Here is a 21,404-nt window from a genome sequence, read left to right on the forward strand (position 1 = left end):
TTAAGCAAAACGCGCGTTTCTCGAACCATCCATTGGTCTTCCGCCTTCCCATCAACCAAGTGTGGCTGCTGTTACTATGCAACATCGTTGTGCACGTGCCCATCCTTCCATATACATCACTACCCCCACCATCATCATAGATAATGAACACCATCTAACATCGTATTCCATGCATTAGAATCCTATCATAAAGAATCATTCTTTGTTCCTTTTCAATCACAGCATACAATTGAATTGCTCATAACAATGCATTACATAGAAAAGGATTTATTCTGGTTGTATGTTCGGTTTTGTGATGTGTGTTTATGAGAGTGAGAGAAGGAAGACAAAAGAGAATGATAATCGTTGTATGGTCGTTTAAGCGGATCCCACCAAGATGTTGTTAATAGGAATATGAATCAACTAATTCCATTAGGGTTGATGAGTATCCTCTCCCATTCCTATCGTTACCATACCCCCTTCCCTTACCTTGACAAAGTATCCAAGGGCACCGAGAGCAGCAAATCCCATAGCAACGGCTTGTGTGATTCTCAAGAATTCTACAACAGAGAGAGAGAGAGAGTATCAGTATACTATAGTCGTAAAAGGAAGCGCGTGTGTATGTCAAGACGCGATTGAACAAAGTACCCTTCTGATCAGGCTTTCGACACCGGTTGATGAATTGTGCGCCGTCCTTGAAGAATTGTCTTGGTGCATCGACGAACTCTTGAACCTGATCCTTGACGTTGTCAGCGCTGGTGGTGCTCATTGTGTTGATTGTAAGATGGAGAGAAGTGATGGGCAAAAGAAGGGCGGGATGGAAATTAACCTGGGATGTCTGGAAAGCCGCTATTGGCCCACGCAATCTTCCAATCACCGGCGAAAGCATCATCGTTGCCATGGAGAGTGGTTACACTGTTATTAGAGTTAGACATGTAGTTTAGCTATCATGTTGTTTGCCATCAAATCCACCCATTGTATAAGGACATGCACAAATAAACAATAATGCTTTATTGAAGGGGGGAATTATCATGATTATATGCCTTCGATTCTAATGCCTTTCTTTGCAGCACTTTTAAGGATATCGTCTCTAGCAAGGTCTCCATGATCCACGCTAATGCTGTGCAAGTTGATACTGCTGTCAATGAGATGTACCATTCCTTCATGGGTCACATGCGTCAATCCGAAAAAGGCTACCCATTTCAAGCTACGGATGACACCAAGACGTTCTACAGCAGTGTCCCTCACTTGGTCGATATCTTCCAAAGTCAAACTTTCCAAAGAGCGTGATCTCCTTAACAAGTGTGCAAAATGATTAAACCCTTCAACCGAGGTATCCAAGCAATTGCTTATGGATATTGTTCGTAATGTTGGGATTTGAGCAAGGGAGGCCAAAGCAGCATCACTGACACCTTTGCCGCAAGTGAGGAGGACATAGGCCAATCTTGAAGAGTTGTGTCGATCAGCGTGTCGTTCAAAGAAAGATTCGAGGCCTGTATGGCTGACTTGATCGGTTGAGAATATGGAGAGAGCTCTTAGATGAAGCAAAGAAGCCAATGCATTAAAGATACTTGAGCTGACGGTCATGTTGGAATAGACGATGGTGAATTTTTCAAGAGCCGGGCATTGTCGGATCATGTCAGCAACGGTTTCATCGGTATATCTGCCAATGCCACAGTGTAGGGTATGAAGTCGTGTAAATGTAACGTTGGCAAATGGATGCCATTGTCGAAGAGCGCCAGGTGCATAATCGTTAAGTTCAAGCCGAAACTCTTCAAGGGTATCGCTGTTGCGTTTAAGCAGTGGTATAATCGTTCCAAAGTCAATTCTATCTCCAGAGCATATTGAAAAGCGTCTCATGCCGATTTGTTTGCTGTTGTTGCTGTTGACAGACATTAATTCTGATAATGAAAGGTATCGATTGATATACAAGGTCTCAAGCTGTGGACAATATTGCTCGCTTTGTAAAAGAGCTGATGCCATAAAACTCTTGTGAACCACCAAACCACGTAGATCCGGACATCGACAAATCACCCATTCTAAATCGGTAGGTTGCATATGCTGAGTCCATAAACAAAGGTTGATAAGATGAAGTCGTGTTGGTAGTTGATGATCGGATGATGTTGAAACAGGAAGAACGGATGATCCTGATGTGCTGTATGCAAGATCGGTCAAGTTGGGGCAAAGAGATAACACATCCACAAACGAGAGGATATCAGAACGACTTGAATGCAATTCCAATCGTCGCAAAGTTGTACGAGTTTGAGATAAAACAGCCGAGAGATGAGGATTGCCAATGTGGGATGGTTCATTTCTATCTCCTGTAACATTATATATGATTAGCCTTTAATGCCATCATCACTTTATCCCTTATGTATACTTACTATCCATGTTCAAAGATTCCAAACATCTGAATGCACCTGCTTTGAGTAATCGAATGACACGTTGCTCCACTGTGGTATCCGAGCACACCAATCTCAAATGGCGTACATGTGCAGCGACAAAGGCGATTTTGGTGGATACTTCTCCATTGATCTCTTGGATACTTCTCCATGCTTCAGCACATCGAGCGAGTCTTTCACGCCATTCAGTAGAGACATTCATGCAAACGGCTAGCGTATCGGTTGAGAGTCGTATGAAGATATTGGATAATATCTCAGTTGGAAGAAAGTCGACAATGTTGATACGTTTTTGATCTTGTTTCTTGGCTTTTTGAATACCATCCACGAGATGCTGATACTTGTTGTGTGATATAGGAACCGACGCTAGACCATCCTCGTACACTTTGAGTGCTTCCCATGGTTTACCCTGCATCATATATAATGATCCCACTCGAAGATAGCCTTCAGCTGAATCAGGTGCATAGCGTATCATCCTGCGTGCGTCGTTCAGTCCTTCCATAAAGTAGCTGCCTTTGGCATGGGCCATGGCTCGAATGTCAAGGATGGGAACAAGACATGCTCGTAGTAGTTCACTCGCTGCTGCTGAAGCCTCATCGATCGCCAACTCGTAATCTCCCCGAGCAAGTGTCTCACTGCTACGATAGAGCAGCTGTCGCCATGGTTCGGTTGATGACTCTGGTGCTGATCGCTTAATTGTTGCCCGAGGATCGTCGAGACTTCTTCGTTTGGTCATAAAGAGGATGTTACTAAAAAAGAAATAAGACGCATGGCCACATCTCCTTGTATTCGGCGATATGCTCCTCGCAAGCCGACAAGTCATTTTACCTGCGTCTACTGGGCGATCACATGTTTCGTATCACATTGCTTAGAACATTAGCTCTCTTCAGGTACACCATCTAGTTCTTTAGTAATCAATGTTGTCGTTGTAGCTGTATTTGATGGTGCTGGTTGCCATGGGGATGAACATGTTTATTTGCTTCAACTACTTGTCCCTTTACATTTATATATATGTGTGTATGTTGTATGTGATGTGTCAATGTTAGTTTGATGGGCCATAACACTCTAATAGCGTGTCAAGTAAATGAGGCATGCAGATAAGCATCAAATGGAACGTTGTTTTATTAATAGAACAAGCACATAGTGATAATGAAGGGGTAATAAAGGAACAACCAGAATGAGATACCCTTTACGGAACTCATCACAGCAACCCGATGTCACTCCCAATGGCTGTTTACCAGGAATACTAAAAACCTACTTTCAACTATCATTAAAAGCATACATGATATGTTGGCCTATGTTGAAACACACCATTCAATGCGTTGTAGGCGTGATCCCATCTCAAAGACCATTTCTATGCAATGTGCAACCATGTTTGTCATGCAGCAGCCAAGCTCCGCTTTTATCCATTTCTTTTTGTTCTCGCCCAAAAATCCAACACACCCCCTTCCACATGCACTCGAATATCCAACTTCCAATTCCAACATCAAATAAATCATTGTTCTCGTAAGTGCATGCGACTCAAAGAAACCATGAAAGATTTGGTAGGCGTCCTTTTCTTTGTATTCGGTGGATTGAAGTTATCGGGACTGCTGCGCACTCGCTTTGAAAGCGCGATTTTTGTCAAGTCGATTCAGCGTACACTAAAGTTGCTATATCAACCTAATGAACGGGTCGTGTGGACGGGATGTTTATAGATGAAGGTGCCATCGACCTTACTTTCTGAAACACAAGCATCGTAGAACAACATCGATTCGTGATAGCAGATGGATGACATTGATTGATGATGGATACATATTGCAGACTTGTTTAACTCAAATCCTGTTCACGCCAAGACTCTTTGTGAAGGCTTCCCATCACCACTTTATCACTTTTTTCTCCTTTTTATGATCCCAGGAATACCCACGCCCACCATACAGATGTAAACAAGGATGATGTCGCCCTTCATTTTACATCCACATATCTCTTCTCTTCCTTCCATCATGTCGCACTTTGATTGCTGACTCCTTCAAACCTCAAGTTGATGTGAGTATCATGGCGTTGTACCTTCTTTGTAACCCTGTGAATGAGAGTTGATCTTTGTGGTCATTCAAGTGTCTGATTGTTTCCCTATTTTCATTGCCATTGTTGTCATTGTGATGTTTGGCTCTTTTACGTAGGGGGAAAGTGTGGTATCGCTGTTGTAACAAAATGTGTCAATAAGCTCAATCATATCATTGAGAGCGATCTGTATCATTTATTGCAATGAAATGTATACGTGATTTATGACCATGCCTCCTTCAATTGAGCAACCGTATGATTAAGAAGAGCCTTTCCTGATGGCGTCATAGTATCAAACGTAGCAAATCCATGGATAGTCCCCTGATAGCGCATCGCCACTACTGGTACATGGGCTGCCATTAATCGTCTTGCATAGTCCTCTGCCTCATCTCGCAACACATCCGCTTCGGCACTAATAACCATGGTGGGTGGTAGGCCTGAGAGTTCTTCTAAAGAAGCATGGATCGGTGATGCCAAAGGATCTTGTCGCTTGGACGCATCTGGTAGGTAATGATTCCAGAAAAATTTCATCTCATTTGCTGTTAGGTCGTAATGCTCACGAAATTGTTGATACGATGGGCGGTCAAAATCGGCATCAACCGTAGGGTAATAAAGGACACAGTATTTGATAGCATTACCAAGCCCTCGACGTTTGGCAAGCACTACAACAATATTGTTTGGTCAATACGAATACAGTATCCTTGCATACATTTACACTTACAGGATACCGTTGCTGTCAAGTTGCCACCAGCTGAATCACCCACAACTGCCAACTTGGACGCGTCGATCATCATTGTTGAGCCATGATCGATCGTCCATTTGAGTGCAGCAAAGCATTCTTCTAGTGCTGTTGGGTATCGTGCTTTAGGGCTTAATGTGTATTCCACAAAGACCACAGCAGCATGTGCACGGGCGGTTAACTAAGATCCACAGCTGCCATTAATTTTTCAGGCACCACCTATTCTTTAAAACGTACATACCTCGGTTCGCACACGCTTGTGAGTTTGAGCATTGCCGAATACCCAACCACCTCCATGCCTAAGAATATGCAATGATTAGACTTTTATGCTTGCAAGGTGTGCATTACCATCATCCGCATGCTTACAGATAAATGATCACTGGTAGCATTTCGTTCTCGGAGTTAACAGGTCTTGTGATGACAAGGCGTATTGTTTGACCATCACCGTGGGGTGAAGGTATTTGCTTTTCTTCTTCCAATACATCCCGCCCCGTATTATTACGGCTATCCACTGCCTTCTTCTTGAGGATCTCATCGGGTGTCAACGTCGAGAGGTCGGATGATGGTGCATCTAAAGCCACCTGTCGGCACTGTGGCTCTAGTTCTACTTCCAATTCGATTGTCATTGTATGTTGAAGCAACAAAGGTTGGGGTGTGTGGTAGAGGTGTGTGTATGATGTGGCAACAAGAAAGAGAAACGTAACCATTGCGTAGCCCTGGGAACCCATCTTTAAAGTTTACGAATAGAACATGTGTCACAGCATGACGCTTACGTTTGATTGGTTTTTAGATTGGGCACACACGATGGTAACTTATCATAACAGGATACGGCAACAATGATCTATGGTATTCATGTATGCGATGTATCTCAAGCTTACTTTATTCATCTATCACCAAGATATAGACTACAATGATTGAAAGTCAAAAGGGTGTTGGTCATGTGATTGGCAGCTTTCTTTAGTTCATTGGTGAATTTCCTGCGTGCGAGCAGCCTGCCGGGGTTCACCTTGTTGCTTTGACGGGTTTCTTTCTTTACTGCAACTTCTCTTTCCGCGTCTTTCACGAGCGAGACACACTATTACTTTGCACTGAGCAATGTCGAAATTCCTATATGGTGCCCTCTTATGGGTGCGTTGGATTGCGTCAAGTACTCCTGGATACGTGCACCCGGACGAATACTTTCAGTCACCCGAAATCACAGCCAACGCCATACTCAACATCGACAGCTACATCCCTTGGGAATTTGAAAAAGAGAATGCCATTCGCGCCGTGATACCACCGTAAGCTTTCTATTGTGTATTCATTGGTACGCGTGTTTGTATCTCATTTGTACGCTATAAAGTTTTCTTACAACAGGGTTGCCATTTTGGATATTGAAGACTGTATCGCAACCAGGTATAGCATCCATTGACAACAAGTGGCTGATGATGATAGGCTTACAATTGGATAGTCGTTCCCAATGCGGTTGACATGTTCTTGGTGGAAAGGTTTTCGTGTTTGGTTGCCACGTTGGTGATGGGTAAGTTTGGGAACGAGCACCGCATAAAATATTGTGTCACTTACTGAGTATGTGTTTAGACTATGCCATCTATCGGATATGCCGCTGCCTGGATAAGGATCCCAAGTTGCCAATGGCACTATTTGCAACAAGCCATGTGGCCCTGGTGTACTATGTGCGTCCATTTTCAAATTCATTCGAATCCCTCATCCTGTGCTTGACCATCTGGTGTTTTTGTACCTTGCTTGACAATGTGAGTCATCATCATCGCTTTTATGGGTTGGATGATTACAACGGCTCACACATCGCTATAATAGGTAACGTCTTCAACGTCAGCTTTTGCACTTGGGAGCCTGTTGGTTGCTGGTGTATTTACTCGGATCACATTTGCTTTGTTTGGATTACCTATTGGTGTTGCCTATTTGTATCATGGCTTCACGACAAGGTAGTTGATGGGGAAGTGGCCAACTTGAGAAGAATGCTAATCATGACCCTGTTATCTTTATAGTCAACCCAAACGTTTCCTCTCCTCGTTGATACCATTCACTCTCGGAGCTACTTTGGTGGCCATTGTCTTTGTTCTTGTTGATTCTCTTTATTATGGAACCATTCAAGTGATCATTGATAACGTGCCCTTGACCGATTTTGTGCAAGTGATGGATGCGATCACCTATCCCCAAAGACTCTTGACTATACGTGCATCGGTAAGAATTTGATATTGGCAATGAGATAAGCGTAGCAGTAGTACTGATTGATCGTTTCATGTAGGGCTTTCCTGTATTGACACCTTTGAACAATCTCTTGTACAACACCGATAAGAGCAATTTAGAACAGCATGGCCTTCACCCCTTGTATCTTCATTTCCTGGTCAACTTCCCTATGCTTTTTGGACCACTTGTGCTTGGAGCTGTTGCTGCTGTAACCAAAGCGAATGAACAGCATATCATTTATCGAAGTAAGTGTTGAATTTAATCATAGATGCATATCAACGCTAATACGTCTTTTGTGTCAGCTCTTTCTGCCATTGTGGTTTTTGGATTGGGAGGTTTATCATTCGTGCCCCATCAAGAAGCCCGTTTCTTAGCCCCTTTGCTTGTGCCTTTGATCTTCATATTCACTTGGAATCGTACGAAGCTTTCACGCACGTTTTGGGTATGGCTCTCAGTAGAGGGAGGATGCTATGCATAGTGACATTGTTACTCATACATGCTGGGATAGATTATTTGGATGTTTTTCAACCTTATCACTGGATTCATCTTTGGCTATTTGCATCAAGTATGTTTCTCAATCTTAGTGGGATGCTGATCTACTTGGTTACTTACTAGTATATATAGGGCGGCGTTGTACCATCGATGATGTATCTTCAGCAACAAACTTTGGGACTACGCAACTGCAAGCTTGCTGCCAACAGCGAGTTAATTTGTGATCTTAAAACAGCCGGTAAGTGACATGCTCCTTTTGTTTGTAATTGAGATTATAGAGACTAATGTAAGATGCAGATATGGCCTACACCAATGAATACAATGTCACCTCCAATGTTCTCTTTTACAAGACATACATGGCCCCACGGCATTTGGTTGGATATCCCAAAGCTTGGGAAGGTAATGGTTAATGGGTAAAGGTTTTCATAGCCGTTTTAATCTGACGTTATCTATCATAGTGTCTAGAGATCGGCCCCATGTGCGTATTGAAGACTTTGGAAGTGATTGGGATCGGCTTGATAAGGAACTCCATTCCAGATCCGGCGTGGCGCTATTGAACCTTCATGACGAGTACGAACCCCACGTCAACTTTGCCCCATCCAAAGACGGAACATTTTTCGAGAGGTAGGTTAGGAGATCAAGGTTGATGATGCTGCAAATAACTAAGCTTCATTCATTTATACAAGGACACTGATTGTGGCACCGAGTACTGCGATGTTACCCAGGGTGGATGATGCACGTTATTTGCTTGTTGCCAGTTTCAATCCACACGTCAATTTTGATGACGCAGAGATATTATTGGATGCTATCAAGGAAGGAACCTTCTCCCGTGCTATGATCGGTTTGAATGTCTATCTTTTACTATCAGACGGGTGATCAATTGTCCCCAGGTGAAATGTCAACAGCGACAGCACTTGACAACAAATAGATTTCATTTCGACTCGAACTCACACCACATCACACACACCCCCTCCTTCCTTCATAATACATATTTAAAAGCACACAACATTCATTATTACATCCATTGTATCACACTTTGTTCTGCCACTTTTTCTTCATGCGCTTAGCAGTCGCACTTGGGCTTACATTTTCCTATCTCGTATCTACAGCCAGCGTCTCTGATAATACTGGCGATAAAACTAGCAGTGGAATCTTGGCTGTATCGTCACCAGCATGGCTTGCAGAATTCCTTGGACCAAGCGAGAGTGCCAATGGTCACATGTTCAACGTCGAAGATAGTATCAAAACATCATTACTCGACACGGTGAATGGTCTTGATCTTTCTCGTTATCCTCAACCTTCCAAAAGACCGCCTGTGGATGATCCAGAAGTGAAGGCTGTGCTTGATCAGCTCGATTGGTCCAAAGTACCCAAGATCTCAAAACGACGGCTTGTGGGTGAGGGTGAACTTGATATGGAGAGCTATGATACAAAGATGGATCCCGATTGTTGGTGGTCGAGTACGACATGCAAGGAACCAAAACTAGATTATATACCTGAAGATATCAGCTTTTGTCCACGAGCAGGAGATTGGGGATTGAATTACGATGATGGGCCTTTCCGTGTGTGGAGCAAGGATGCCGCAGAGCAAAAATGGCAAGAGCCTCGTTTATACAATTACTTGGCAGAACAAAACAACCAAAAAGCAACTCTATTTTGTAAGCATAAACATGTCCCATTGTGTTTGACAGAAGCTTAACTATTCCATTGTATAGATATTGGCTCAAATGTCATCTCGTTTCCAGAAGCAGCTCAACGTGCACTCAAAGATGGTCATACAATTTGCTCACATACATGGTCACATCCACTGATGACAACACTTACCAATGAGGAAGTCGTATCAGAATTGTATTGGACACAAAAGGCCATCAAGGAAGTCTTGGGAATTACGCCAAAGTGCTGGAGGCCACCCTTTGGAGATGTGGATGATCGTGTTAGAGCCATTGCATGGTTGATGGGTATGCGTACTATTATTTGGGACCGGGATACAAATGATTGGGGATTGGTAAGTACAAATGGGATCATTGTTTAGGGGATGCCAATGCTGACGACAAAAATAGGCCAGCCAAAGCATCAATGCCACTGAAGTAGATGGATACTATAAGGAATGGCTTGATTCTCGTATCGATAACGAAGACAATGAACATGGTCATATCACGTTGCAGCATGAATCCAGCCGAGAAACGGTCGAAATGGTTGAAAAGTGGTTACCCAAGCTTCAGGAACAGTTTAATGTCATGCCCATTCATCAATGTTTGAACGATCCATATCCTTATTGGGAAGAAAACTGGGTGTATCCTACCATCGACAATCCTAGTCCTGGAAAAGATCAATTGCAAGCAGCTTCAGCTGATAAGCATCCACAAGGCGATGGATCTTCATCATCATCAGAACACGAGGGTCATGCGAGTGACCATCATGAAGAGCAATTCTCCCCATCCACCGCAAATCGATATACACCCACCACCAGCATTGCATTGTTGTTCTTTGTTGCTAGTTTGCTTACTATCTTTTAATTCCCCAATTATCCCCTTTTATTATCCACTTTGTTCCGTATATTATGTTGAATTCATCATTGATAAAGCTATTCGTATATTATTGAGTCGCTATGTATGCATTACAAGAAAAAGGCATTCTCCTAAATTAGGATCATCAAGCAAGCTGGATTTCGGAGCCTGGCCGTCACAAGGCATTTCCCACTTCTCTTCCGCTCCTCACTACTACTCTTACATACTACAAAATGGCTGATCGTATGATCGTCGATGAAGGTTTGTGCATGGATCCTTCTTGAATTCTGCTTGCAGTCTAGCTAACCTCTTTGCTATTCAATTCTCATTCCATAGCTTCACAAGTTCGAACAAAAGGTCGAGGTTTCTCCAGCAATGATGGTACGTTTCTCTGTCACGAACGATGCGTTGGGTGATTCGGTAACACTTTTGCCCTTCTAATAGATGCCAGAGGACGAAACGATATGCGCATGGATGAGGATGTTGGAGATAATGATTTAGTGCCTCAGCGTTGTAAGTATCTTCCTGGGACGTTTCCTGCGCTTTCAACGCGTGGTTGTACGTGTTTACGTTATCCCATCTCTATCATACTAATTGGATCCATGTATCTATCTAGCGATTGAAGGATGGATTTTGATTGTGCGTGGTGTTCACCCTGAAGCTGACGAAGAAGGTCTTATGGAGCGCTTTTCCGATTACGGCACTGTCAAGAATTTGCACTTGAACCTTGATAGACGAACTGGTTATGCCAAGGTACATTGGATTAGATTTGTCATTGGATTCATGAACCTGACTCTATTTACGCCTTGTAGGGTTATGCATTGATCGAATACGAGACACTCAAAGAAGCACAAACGGCCATTAACGAAGCCAATGGTACCACCCTGTACGATGAACCCCTTCAAGTCGATTTTGCTTTTGCCAAGGATGACGATGAATCTCGTGGATCTCGGCGAGGTGGCGATCGACGTAGTTACAGAGATAGAAGTTTGAGTCCTGGAAGATAAAAAAATGCATATGCTTTTGGATTGATCAACACTAAGAGCGATTTATCTATTGGAGATTTGGGATCATAATGAAATTGGATAACAATGGGGGCGTGGATCCATGCACGTGACTTTTCAATCATACAGCAAAAGTTTACTACACGTTCCTCCATAGGACGGATGCTGCAATCACATACGTAATAGGTTCATTCATTATACTTTATTGATTTCCAATGTAACATAGCAACCATGTGTATAGTAATAGTATAGCTACTATACAATCGTTTTTATGGCACTATAGTAAATTCAGAAGAATAGCCTTTGTGCGGTTTGACCTCGCTATGAAGTATCGAATACCAAATACTATGAGCAACTTTATGATACACATTAATAAAGTATACGACTTACCCAGTGAGAGTCTTCTTGTGGTGGCCAAAGTAGCCAATGCGATATGTCCCCGCTTTACATCATAGACGAAATTAGCTCACTTTGTACTTGACGTATCTTTCTAAACAACATACCTGGCACCTCCTCGTCTACATGCCACTCAATCTTGGCCTGTGATAAACCAAAGATTTTGGCCTTGTAAGAAAAGAGGAAACGGGTATCATAATCGTGATCGTTTCGGACGACTTTCCAAGTGGACGTCTTGTTGTGATGTTCTTGCTTTTGCTCAATAGTCAAAAAGGTGCCTTCCAACATGACATTGTTGCGTGGGTTGCCAGCGACAAAGGTTGCTGACACGACAGGTTTATCAGCTCGTGAATAGTTGCCATCCTTGTTTACGTCCTTGATAATGTCGCCAAATGATTTGCCCACGCCAGGATTATCGGCTGGAAAAGAAGGTGCAAGGTTGAACGCTTTGCCTGTGTAATCGGGAAGCGTTTCAGAATCTTTGATAGGCTCTCCTTTGGCCATAGCTGTAGCCAGCTCGGTGAACACCTGAATGTATGCATCCAGTGTATGCGGCCCATAAGGTGTCTAATAGTGGTAGTAATACGTAAAATGACGTGTGTGAGTAAAATCGCTCTACATATCCTGTTGTATGTGTGCTACATTACCGAGGCACCCTCATATCGTTGCATTTGATATTCTTCATAGGTGGCACAATAAGACTAAATCGGGGCAATAAAAGATGATGATGAGAAGGTGGAGCAAGGTTAGACAAAGAACGACTTTTATCGCCTCGTGAGTACTTGCCGCATATCCATTAGCGAGTGTTTGGATAACAATGGTATCGTTGTTTCCCACACCCTGCTCAATCAACACCTTTTTGATAGCTTTTCGGAGACGACGTCCGCTCATAGTTGTCATTTCAGATGGCACAGCTGCAATAAAGAAATTTCCTATGCGCACCAATTGGACGTCAATGATACTAGGTTGCCATTCATAAGGTACTTTGATCTCGCCGGTATTGAGAAGCACAGGTTTTGGTTGTTGGCATTCTTCTTGCTCTTTGCTTGGCTTCTTGAGCAAATCAGCAACAAAATCCCAGAATGGATTGCCATGAGTGGTGTTCTATGTATATTACTTGTTGGTATACGTGGCCTACTTCCTTTTTCAAATAGTGTTTTTGAATACCTGGAAGAATACAGAGAGTCCAGGACCATCCGTTGTACCAGCAGCTATAAAAATTTAGGATGTTAAGCGACACTTTGATGAAGAATTGGTCTTCTTACCGAATCCATAACCCATTGCAGATGGACATAATGAGACATTGGTGCCATCTTCTCGGTTGACAACGGCCTTGCTAATGTGCCAGAACTTTTGACGGTAGTCAATGGGGCCTGATAACTTCATGAGCTCATCACCATGCTCAAAGAGCTCGATAGCTTTGTCGGCTTGGTTTTGACCAATAATGCGATTGGATTCAAGATCGCCTTTTTCCCAACCAGGTCCTCTATTTCCCCACGTACAACAAGTACGTAATTTAATTTAACGTTACATCCTTGTGTTTCTTTGACGCTGCATAGAAGTTTGTGTTACCTGCCATTACAGGTTGATGTGCCTGGGCATTTCGTATCACGCGTCCCATCGCATGGTATATCCGTGCCTGAACAGAATGGGCCAACAGTATTGGGAGTGACATCACCTTCGTTTGCTTGTGCAAATCCAGCAACGAATGGTCCTTTGCCAGCGAGCTTTCCAGGGTTGTAATGCTTTTCAGCAGCATAAGCAGCATAGCCTTTGTTGTCACCATTGACCAAGTGATTGGTTTTGTTGATCGACACGCCGTGAACAGCAAACCTGGTTCATACAATACATGAATAAAAGGAAATTTTACATGAGTTCATGCCCGCAACTATGTCAAAAAGAAGGAACACAAACCAATTGAGGAAGCCCAAGCCGTTGCCATCTTGGTCACGGAAACCGAGTAAGGTCATTTCCTTATCCACATCATACTTGTACTCGGCGCGCTCCTCCTTGGGGTTGAGTAAATAAGCGGCGGGAGAACGGCTAATGCTAGTATTCAACAATTCATCACGGCTGACGGTGATAGTGCCATCTTGTAAATGATCATGAGCACGAACAATAGCATTGACGATGCCTTCGACCATAGGCTTTGTGGTTTCTTCAATCCATCCAAGCACGCTGATTTCATACATGGCTACATGGATGATTTTAGGTTAAATGAAGCCTTGAACTTATATGGGAGATTATCCCAATCTTAGCAATAAATACCATGCTGCAAGTAACCGCCCATGCTGTTATGGTTATGGGTACTCGAGATCATCACGTTTTTCTCCGTGTAGACTTTGTTGCCATACAATGCTTGCAATTTCTTCACAACCCGTTTCTTGACAATGTCACCGACAGCTGCTGTATCCGAATTGACAAAGACAATGCGATCATCATCGTTGGCAATGATAAAAGCTCGTGCAAAGATACGTTGCAGAATTCCTTTGCCCGTTTGGCTTAGATCAGCATATCCCATCATGGTAATCTCGGCAGCTGGACCAGTAATGTCGCCCATGCCTACGCCCACTTTGAGACCCTTGGTTTGGTGATCATGCTCAGAGCTAGTAGTAGCAGTGGAAATCCAGCACAATAATGCATAGATGAGAAGGAATAAGGAGCGTACTAACAACATACGGGTGTAATAGCAAATGAAAGGAAGATGAGATTAGATATATAAAAAAAAGTGAATGGAAGGGGAAAGAGGTATTGCCGTGCAAGAAGGTGATGTGCAAATCCATATATACCTGGATGGTCAACCACTGTAGTACAAGTCTTGTGCAATGAAGTGGGGTTAACTTCTAGAAGTGCTCCGAGTTTCCAGCTGAGAAGAGCTCCATGATGATGTCTATTGAATCTTTTAGTATTGCTTCCAACATAGGTTTGGGATCATTTTCATAATAGCAACCTTGGATGGTTGTGTATGATGATTGGTTGTCATGGCTCCGCATATCCCATACTGTAACCAATTCAACAGGAGGGGGAAGGTATTGATGAAAGAAGTGCAATGGATATAGAAGAGAAATGGGTTTAATCCTACAACAAAAGATCAAGCATGTGTCATTATGGCTTTCATGCATACAATAAAGCAGCTCGAGCTTACATCACAATACTGACTTCTATTGAACTTAGTTTTTCCCAAAAGGAGCGACCTCTTTTCCGGTCGGGAGGGCGACTTCTTTGATGCATAAAGACATTCTGAAGATCGTTCTTATCGGCGATGGAGGCGTCGGGAAGGTAAGAAGCTCTACATCTCACTTTAGACAATGGCGCTAATGCCTTGTTGTATCCATAGACAAGTTTACGCAATCAAGTGAGTCTCATTCGAGTCGACATTATCAACAGCGTTTCCTAACCACTGTTCAACCCAGTTTATTCACAAGCGGTTTACAAATGCATACAAGGCTACTATTGGTATGGGATACAAGGAGTGTAAGGAAGAGGAATACATGTGCTAATGAGCTGTGCATTAGGAGCCGACTTCATTACCAAACAAGTGGAGACAGAGGATGGCAAGAAGGTGATGCTACAAATCTGGGACACAGCAGGGCAAGAGCGTTTTCAGTCGCTTGGAGTGGCATATTATCGTGGTGCGGATGCGTGTATTCTTGTATATGATGTCAACAACTTTCTCTCGTTTCAACATCTTGGTAAGGTGCATGGATAGGATTCATATCATTCTATTTACTAATGTAATATATGAACAACAGGACGATGGCGTGAGGATTTTTTGAAGCAATCATCATTACCGCCAGAAGAAGCGATGCATTTTCCAATGTTGATTATCGGCAACAAGATCGATATCGATGACCGTGTTGTATCTCGTCGACAAGCACGAGCATGGGCTGAGCAGAATTCGAGTGAACGTATGAAGATCCCTTGTTTCGAAGCGAGTGCCAAGGATGGTACAAACGTTGAAGAAGCATTCACCTACATTGCCAAAATCGTCAAAATCCCGCAACTCGAGTTGGATCTCAATGGTGGCGGATCATCACTGACATTGTCAACTTCAGAATCAACAAAGTCCAAGAAACGCTCATGTTGCTGATATACATATCACCTTTATCTTTATAATACGCTCCCATCCCCAACGTATACGAACTAGAGTCACCTTTTTCTCAACACACGATATATTCCATACACATTTACATACGCCCTTCCTCTTTGTGTATATGATATTATTACCTCGTTATGGTTATAAAGTACCTTGCATCATTGTTTACCCCTTTTCACAACAATTTAAATTGGATTCTCACGCCATTCATTATGAGTGCTGGATCGATAACACGTAATGTGCTCATGATGATGAGAGGAATGAATGATGCTTTACAGTTTTAATCACAGTAAGGTTTACGGGGAAAGACATAAAATAGAGAGATGAAAGGATGCTGCTTTTTGAGTGTGTTGCAAAAAAAAAAGTCTATGGATTGACACCAAGGGTGAGTCTGATACCCAAGCTCATAAGCTCGGTGGTCAGGTATCTGAATACGTAAGGGATAGCAACGAGCTCGATGCCATCTGAAGTACCACATGATCGACATTCAAATGTGCGCTTGTTGGCCAATGTTGATACAATCTTGGTGCAAATGGGGGATACCAGTGAGCCACATAGTCGGCAAACATGAGCCTACACAATCATGTTAATTTCTCCAATTGCATATTTCCCTTTTTGCCAACGCCTTACTTGTGAATAATCGGAGCAGTTCATTAATCGATCCTGCAATAAGAAACTGGTACCGTGTGCTAACAGTGAATCACGCTCCATTTCACCGAGACGAATACCACCAGCACGCTTACGACCCTTGACAGGCTGCATTGTGAGGTTATGTACAGGACCAGTTGTACGCACTTGGAACTTGTCGTTCACCATGTGTCTCAAACGTTGGTAATAGACGACCTATATGATCATCATTGTCAATATGGATCATCCTTCCACCTTTTCATGACCTGCACCATGTACTTACGCCAATATAGATATCCATCTTCATTTCGGTACCAGTGATACCAGAGTACATTGGTTCGTTGCCATGGTAACTGTAGCCAGCCTTGAGCAATTGTTCACCAAAGTAATCTGCTGCAGTGTATTTTTCATTGAACCTAGATCTCAAAGTCAGCTAAACATGTTCAAAAGGGGGATAAAAATGGTATCAGACTTACTTGAATGGTGTACTATCTTGTGAAATACCATGCAAGGCACCAGCTTTTCCTGCCAGACTCTCGACAAACATACCAATAGTCATACGAGATGGGAAAGCGTGTGGGTTGATAATGACATCAGGTTGCATACCAGATTCAGTGAATGGCATATCAATGGCAGGCCACTTTTGTGAGCACACACCCTTTTGACCGTGACGTGATGAAAACTTGTCACCAATGACAGGAGAACGTGTAATACGCAGCTTGATGTGCACCTTTTGTAATTCACCATTGCCTGAATCGTTGCCAAGCACACGTACTTCATCCACATAAGCATCCTCGGGACCCTTGTATTTCTTCACCATACCACGGCCTGTTGCCTGGTCAACGTAGCAGTACATGGGATCATCAGCCTTCAAATGAACACCGATATGAGGAAGACCATCATTGCCGAGCAAGCTACGCAACTTGCTATTGTTCTTGTTGTTGTCACCAAGGCCAAAGTGATATGATACGGTCTCACCCTGAGCACGCATGGCCTCCAGATCGACAATCTCACTCTTGTACACAGTACCATATCCAAAACCACGTTCATGTGCTGACTTGTTCAAAATCATAGCATCTTCCATATCGTAACCGGTGTATGAGATGACAGCCACAATCGCATTGGTGCCGTTAGGGAAGCCATCGAAGCCGTAGTCGTTATGCAATGCAGGGCGTACAACAGGTGTTTGACCGGTTTGCAATCGATACATCTTGTTGTCTGTTCGGTGGTTGAAAACGGTTGAAGGTGTACCCATTGTTTGTTTACCCATCTATACTCTTTCATTTAGTAACACACTCCTTATAACTTGCCATCTATTACTCACTTGACACTGGTACATGTTTCTTGGGGATTGGTTGAAATCGGAGAAAGGAGTCATGTTGGCGACAATACTGAAGATGTTGGTGGGTGTAAATTCTTGATGGGTAGTGACACCAGGTACAACTTCATCATCCATACAGGCAATGTCCATGTATACTTGTTCGAAGGTGCCAACCATATCCAATTTGCCATTAGCAAGGAACTTGACGGGACGCATCATACGAGCAGGTGATGAGAAAAGGTACAAGCCAGGATATTCACCACCATAGCTAGCGGGTACATGTGCGATTTCCATATCCAATGGTACTTGCTTTTGTTGATTGACACGCCAAATCTTGAGACTCTTGGCAACCTTTTCAGCTGTCTTTGGAGAACACCAACCCACAATACGACCATCCAACAAAACAGCAACATCACCAGGGCGACCAATTGAATGCAAAATAGGTTGTGATACACCAAGCGATGCCAAATGGGCGGGTAGGCTGTTGACATCCAAAGGTTCGTTGATCACCTTACACTTGTGTGCCAAATGGTTGAGCAGACCACAGGGCGAACCATCAGGTGTATGTACAGGGCAAAGGAAACCCCAAGCTTCGGGCAATAGCTTACGAACAGCAGTGGTCTTCAATTCAGCAAAGAAAGCACCACGATGGATACATCGGAAGTGGGAAATGTAACGGTAGAAATTGAGCTTTTCAGCAACGATTGTGTAACCGCTGACCTATAAAAATTTACTAGTAAATATCCATTGTTCTCATCACTGACAACAAAACATACCTGCTGCAAATCGAGACCTGTCTTGGATACGAGGTTACCAGTGGCTAAGAAATAAGCCAACTTTTGACCAACATCCGGATTTACTCGTCGCATAGCATTCATGATATAGTTGCCTGATAAAATCCAATGTAAGCATCCACCTTGCTGATACCACACACTCTCCCCCATATCCAATTACTTACGATCAAAGAAATCGACCTTTTCAGGATTGAGACGCACATTCGTTCTAAACTGGGCCTTGACACCTTGAAGCCAATCATGGATCTTCTCCTTGATAATCATGTTGTAGAGATGACCGGGCAATAAAACTTCTTGGTGTTGAGGAGAATCGGGATTATCAGCGCAACATTCACCAGAGACAAGTGCGTACAGCTTGCGAATCATATAACTATCAACCCATTTCCATTATGGATGAGTAAACGGATCATCCCATATAGCATGCATATATATACTCACATGAGCATGTTGAACTTGTCGCGGTTGTTGTTGAGATGCACCAAGATGATCTTGTCGAGAACAGCTTCACCCACTTGCTTATCGGTCAAATCATCATCCAAGCCCATAATGATGCGGAACTTCTCGCCGAGATAGCTCAAGCAAGCATCACGAGTATAGAGCGAATAGATCTTGAAGCTGCGTAAGAGCAATTCGATACGATCGGTCAAAAATGTATTCTTGTAATCGCCTTGGCATAATGCATCAAAGATCTCCTTATCCGAAGTATCCACCAATGCCTTAAGGAAGAGGACAACAGGGACCATGTATTCCTGCTTTCGCCAAGAGAATCGAAGCATGGCATTGCCGTCGTTGAGATAATGCACAGTGTTGGTTTGAGTGGTTTGATCGGGGCGAGCACATCGAATAGCGCAACCATATTGGGAGTAAGCATGACCACGATTTTGGAATGAATTACGGATGATGGCGGTGACATGATTGCGTCGTGGGACAATCAATAGACGAACAAGTTTCTCGATACCATTGACGATGAAATAACCACCCATCTCCTCGGACTCTTCGTGATGCTCGATAAGCTGCTTTGGATAGAGGCCCTTAAGATTACATCGATTGGATCGCACCATGACAGGAAGTTGACCAAGTTCTCGAATATCCGAATTCACTGGACCATCATCCACACGCCAACAGAATCGAACTTGAAGCTTGCCGCTGTATGTCTTCAAACGCTCACGACAATGACTCGGGTAGATTTTACGATGCAACGAATAGACGTCCTTGTCAGAGACCATGGGTTGTGAGATCTTTGGATCCTCTGCCCAAAAAGTGATCTTGTGACCCAATGCGTCGCCATTCTCGTTGACGTTGATGTCGATTGGCTTGCCGTCGAATGCCGAGAGTGTACCAATATCTTTGACAGCAATGTTGAGAAGACCACCTTCGCTGGAATCACCGAATTGAGTTAAGCAGTTGAAAGACTCGATATGCGGCTTGGTAACTTCTTGAAGTTGTGGGACACCGAAACGATTGCTGGGGGGGTCTTGGAACATACGTTCCCGTTCCAAGGTGTTGAAGGTTGACGGCATGGCGAAATAGCTGGCTGACGCACGGCACTCACAGCTGACAGGTTAAAGAAGAGGGATGTTAAAGAAAAAAAAACTACTGGGTGTAACTTCCCTGATGCGTGACTCTTTTCGGCAGGAAGGCTTTGCTTCATTGGGCTGTCAATTTTTATTCAATTCTTTCCCCCCTTACTCAACAAATACAGTAAAATGGCATTCGGCAATCGTGGTGGTGGACGAGGTGGTTTCCGTGGAGGTACATTGCATAGCAACCTTGCCATAGATCGCAACTTTACAATAACACACTCCTCTCCCCCTCTTTTATAGGCCGTGGCGGTGGCCGTGGTGGTTTCCAAGGTGCATCTCAAGGTCCTCCAGATCAAGTTATTCGTATGTATTCATTCAACTTTATTACACTGATCAGCACGATCCTAATAGTATTGAATAGCTATGGGCTCGTTCATGCATGCTTGCGAGGGAGAAATGGTCTGCAAATCGATTAATCCCAAGATTCCTTACTTCAATGCACCTATCTATCTCGAGAACAAGTCGCAAATCGGCAAGGTGGATGAGATTCTTGGTCCCATGAACGAAGTTTATTTCACCGTCAAGATGGATCAAGGTATGGTCGCCACTTCATTCAAGCCCGATGATAAGGTGTACATCAGCACTGATCGCCTATTGCCTTTGGAACGTTTCCTTCCTAAGCCTAAGGCTCTCAATCAAGGTAAGCATAAATGAATGAATGAGGTTGCCATTTTTGGTACAAACTTATTCACTTTTTTCCATCATTAGCTGGCAAGGCTACTGGTCTTCAAGGAAAGGTTGAAAAGAAGTCTGGTCGTGGCGGATTTGGTGGCCGTGGTGGTGGCCGTGGAGGTCGTGGTGGCAGCCGTGGTGGCAGCCGTGGCGGCTTTGGTGGTCGCGGTGGATTTGGCGGTAACCGTGGTGGATTTGGCGGTGGCCGTGGTGGTGGCAGTCGTGGCGGTTTCCGTGGCCGTGGCGGTTTCCGATAACTCATTTGGCTTTAAGAAGAGTTCAACATCATTCTACCTAGCATTTACGAATCCTCATGAAGTCTTCCTTTTGTACATTACATCTCGTTTTATACGCCAGAAATGAAAAAAGCACTTTTGGTTTTGCAACAGCTATCTTACAATAAACATCAATCGCAATTCTTCAATATCGTATGTACATCTTCAACGTTGCATCATCACACATGTTTGAATTACTCCATACGATCCCAACTCAACAAGTAATCGTAATAGTAATAGGATGTTGTTATCATCTTGCTATTGGTAACCGT

General features: G+C 43.4%; 10 protein-coding genes across 10 annotated transcripts; 5 read left to right on the plus strand and 5 right to left on the minus strand.

The window, feature by feature from the left end:
- Positions 1-357: 357 nt before the first annotated feature.
- O0I10_002072 (protein translocase SEC61 complex gamma subunit, archaeal and eukaryotic) lies at positions 358-748 on the minus strand (the record flags this gene model as incomplete). Its single annotated transcript, XM_058482160.1, has 3 exons — positions 358-402; positions 469-539; positions 628-748. 3 exons carry the CDS (start codon positions 746-748, stop codon positions 358-360), a joined length of 237 nt encoding a protein of 78 aa, XP_058347291.1.
- Positions 749-1,014: 266 nt separating this feature from the next.
- On the minus strand, positions 1,015-3,114 carry O0I10_002073 (uncharacterized protein; the record flags this gene model as incomplete). The annotated part of the gene is made up of 2 exons (XM_058482161.1): positions 1,015-2,300; positions 2,364-3,114. The coding sequence occupies 2 exons, from the start codon at positions 3,112-3,114 to the stop codon at positions 1,015-1,017; spliced, it is 2,037 nt and encodes a 678-aa protein (XP_058347292.1).
- A 1,526-nt stretch (positions 3,115-4,640) lies between these two features.
- On the minus strand, positions 4,641-5,783 carry O0I10_002074 (uncharacterized protein; the record flags this gene model as incomplete). Its single annotated transcript, XM_058482162.1, has 4 exons — positions 4,641-5,080; positions 5,140-5,338; positions 5,399-5,456; positions 5,524-5,783. The coding sequence occupies 4 exons, from the start codon at positions 5,781-5,783 to the stop codon at positions 4,641-4,643; spliced, it is 957 nt and encodes a 318-aa protein (XP_058347293.1).
- Positions 5,784-6,252: 469 nt separating this feature from the next.
- Positions 6,253-8,733, plus strand: O0I10_002075 (uncharacterized protein; the record flags this gene model as incomplete). Its single annotated transcript, XM_058482163.1, has 13 exons — positions 6,253-6,437; positions 6,500-6,552; positions 6,608-6,676; positions 6,736-6,908; positions 6,973-7,100; positions 7,164-7,359; positions 7,424-7,610; positions 7,668-7,807; positions 7,874-7,930; positions 7,990-8,095; positions 8,155-8,256; positions 8,316-8,481; positions 8,544-8,733. The coding sequence occupies 13 exons, from the start codon at positions 6,253-6,255 to the stop codon at positions 8,731-8,733; spliced, it is 1,752 nt and encodes a 583-aa protein (XP_058347294.1).
- A 181-nt stretch (positions 8,734-8,914) lies between these two features.
- Positions 8,915-10,373, plus strand: O0I10_002076 (uncharacterized protein; the record flags this gene model as incomplete). Its single annotated transcript, XM_058482164.1, has 3 exons — positions 8,915-9,515; positions 9,573-9,862; positions 9,918-10,373. 3 exons carry the CDS (start codon positions 8,915-8,917, stop codon positions 10,371-10,373), a joined length of 1,347 nt encoding a protein of 448 aa, XP_058347295.1.
- A 224-nt stretch (positions 10,374-10,597) lies between these two features.
- O0I10_002077 (uncharacterized protein) lies at positions 10,598-11,371 on the plus strand (the record flags this gene model as incomplete). The annotated part of the gene is made up of 5 exons (XM_058482165.1): positions 10,598-10,625; positions 10,701-10,745; positions 10,809-10,877; positions 10,981-11,117; positions 11,177-11,371. The coding sequence occupies 5 exons, from the start codon at positions 10,598-10,600 to the stop codon at positions 11,369-11,371; spliced, it is 474 nt and encodes a 157-aa protein (XP_058347296.1).
- A 266-nt stretch (positions 11,372-11,637) lies between these two features.
- Positions 11,638-14,441, minus strand: O0I10_002078 (uncharacterized protein; the record flags this gene model as incomplete). The annotated part of the gene is made up of 10 exons (XM_058482166.1): positions 11,638-11,689; positions 11,759-11,810; positions 11,872-12,331; positions 12,412-12,465; positions 12,551-12,868; positions 12,932-12,975; positions 13,030-13,250; positions 13,337-13,597; positions 13,679-13,958; positions 14,033-14,441. The coding sequence occupies 10 exons, from the start codon at positions 14,439-14,441 to the stop codon at positions 11,638-11,640; spliced, it is 2,151 nt and encodes a 716-aa protein (XP_058347297.1).
- A 548-nt stretch (positions 14,442-14,989) lies between these two features.
- On the plus strand, positions 14,990-15,854 carry O0I10_002079 (uncharacterized protein; the record flags this gene model as incomplete). Its single annotated transcript, XM_058482167.1, has 5 exons — positions 14,990-15,043; positions 15,102-15,119; positions 15,178-15,220; positions 15,280-15,456; positions 15,517-15,854. 5 exons carry the CDS (start codon positions 14,990-14,992, stop codon positions 15,852-15,854), a joined length of 630 nt encoding a protein of 209 aa, XP_058347298.1.
- Positions 15,855-16,226: 372 nt separating this feature from the next.
- O0I10_002080 (uncharacterized protein) lies at positions 16,227-20,122 on the minus strand (the record flags this gene model as incomplete). The annotated part of the gene is made up of 8 exons (XM_058482168.1): positions 16,227-16,433; positions 16,491-16,703; positions 16,771-16,903; positions 16,964-17,757; positions 17,812-18,528; positions 18,585-18,697; positions 18,767-18,972; positions 19,041-20,122. The coding sequence occupies 8 exons, from the start codon at positions 20,120-20,122 to the stop codon at positions 16,227-16,229; spliced, it is 3,465 nt and encodes a 1,154-aa protein (XP_058347299.1).
- Positions 20,123-20,308: 186 nt separating this feature from the next.
- On the plus strand, positions 20,309-21,114 carry O0I10_002081 (uncharacterized protein; the record flags this gene model as incomplete). Its single annotated transcript, XM_058482169.1, has 4 exons — positions 20,309-20,354; positions 20,426-20,488; positions 20,547-20,825; positions 20,894-21,114. 4 exons carry the CDS (start codon positions 20,309-20,311, stop codon positions 21,112-21,114), a joined length of 609 nt encoding a protein of 202 aa, XP_058347300.1.
- Positions 21,115-21,404: the final 290 nt, after the last annotated feature.

Source organism: Lichtheimia ornata, assembly GCF_029851405.1.
Source record: "Lichtheimia ornata isolate CBS 291.66 chromosome Unknown scaffold00005, whole genome shotgun sequence".
Taxonomy (NCBI): domain Eukaryota; kingdom Fungi; phylum Mucoromycota; class Mucoromycetes; order Mucorales; family Lichtheimiaceae; genus Lichtheimia; species Lichtheimia ornata.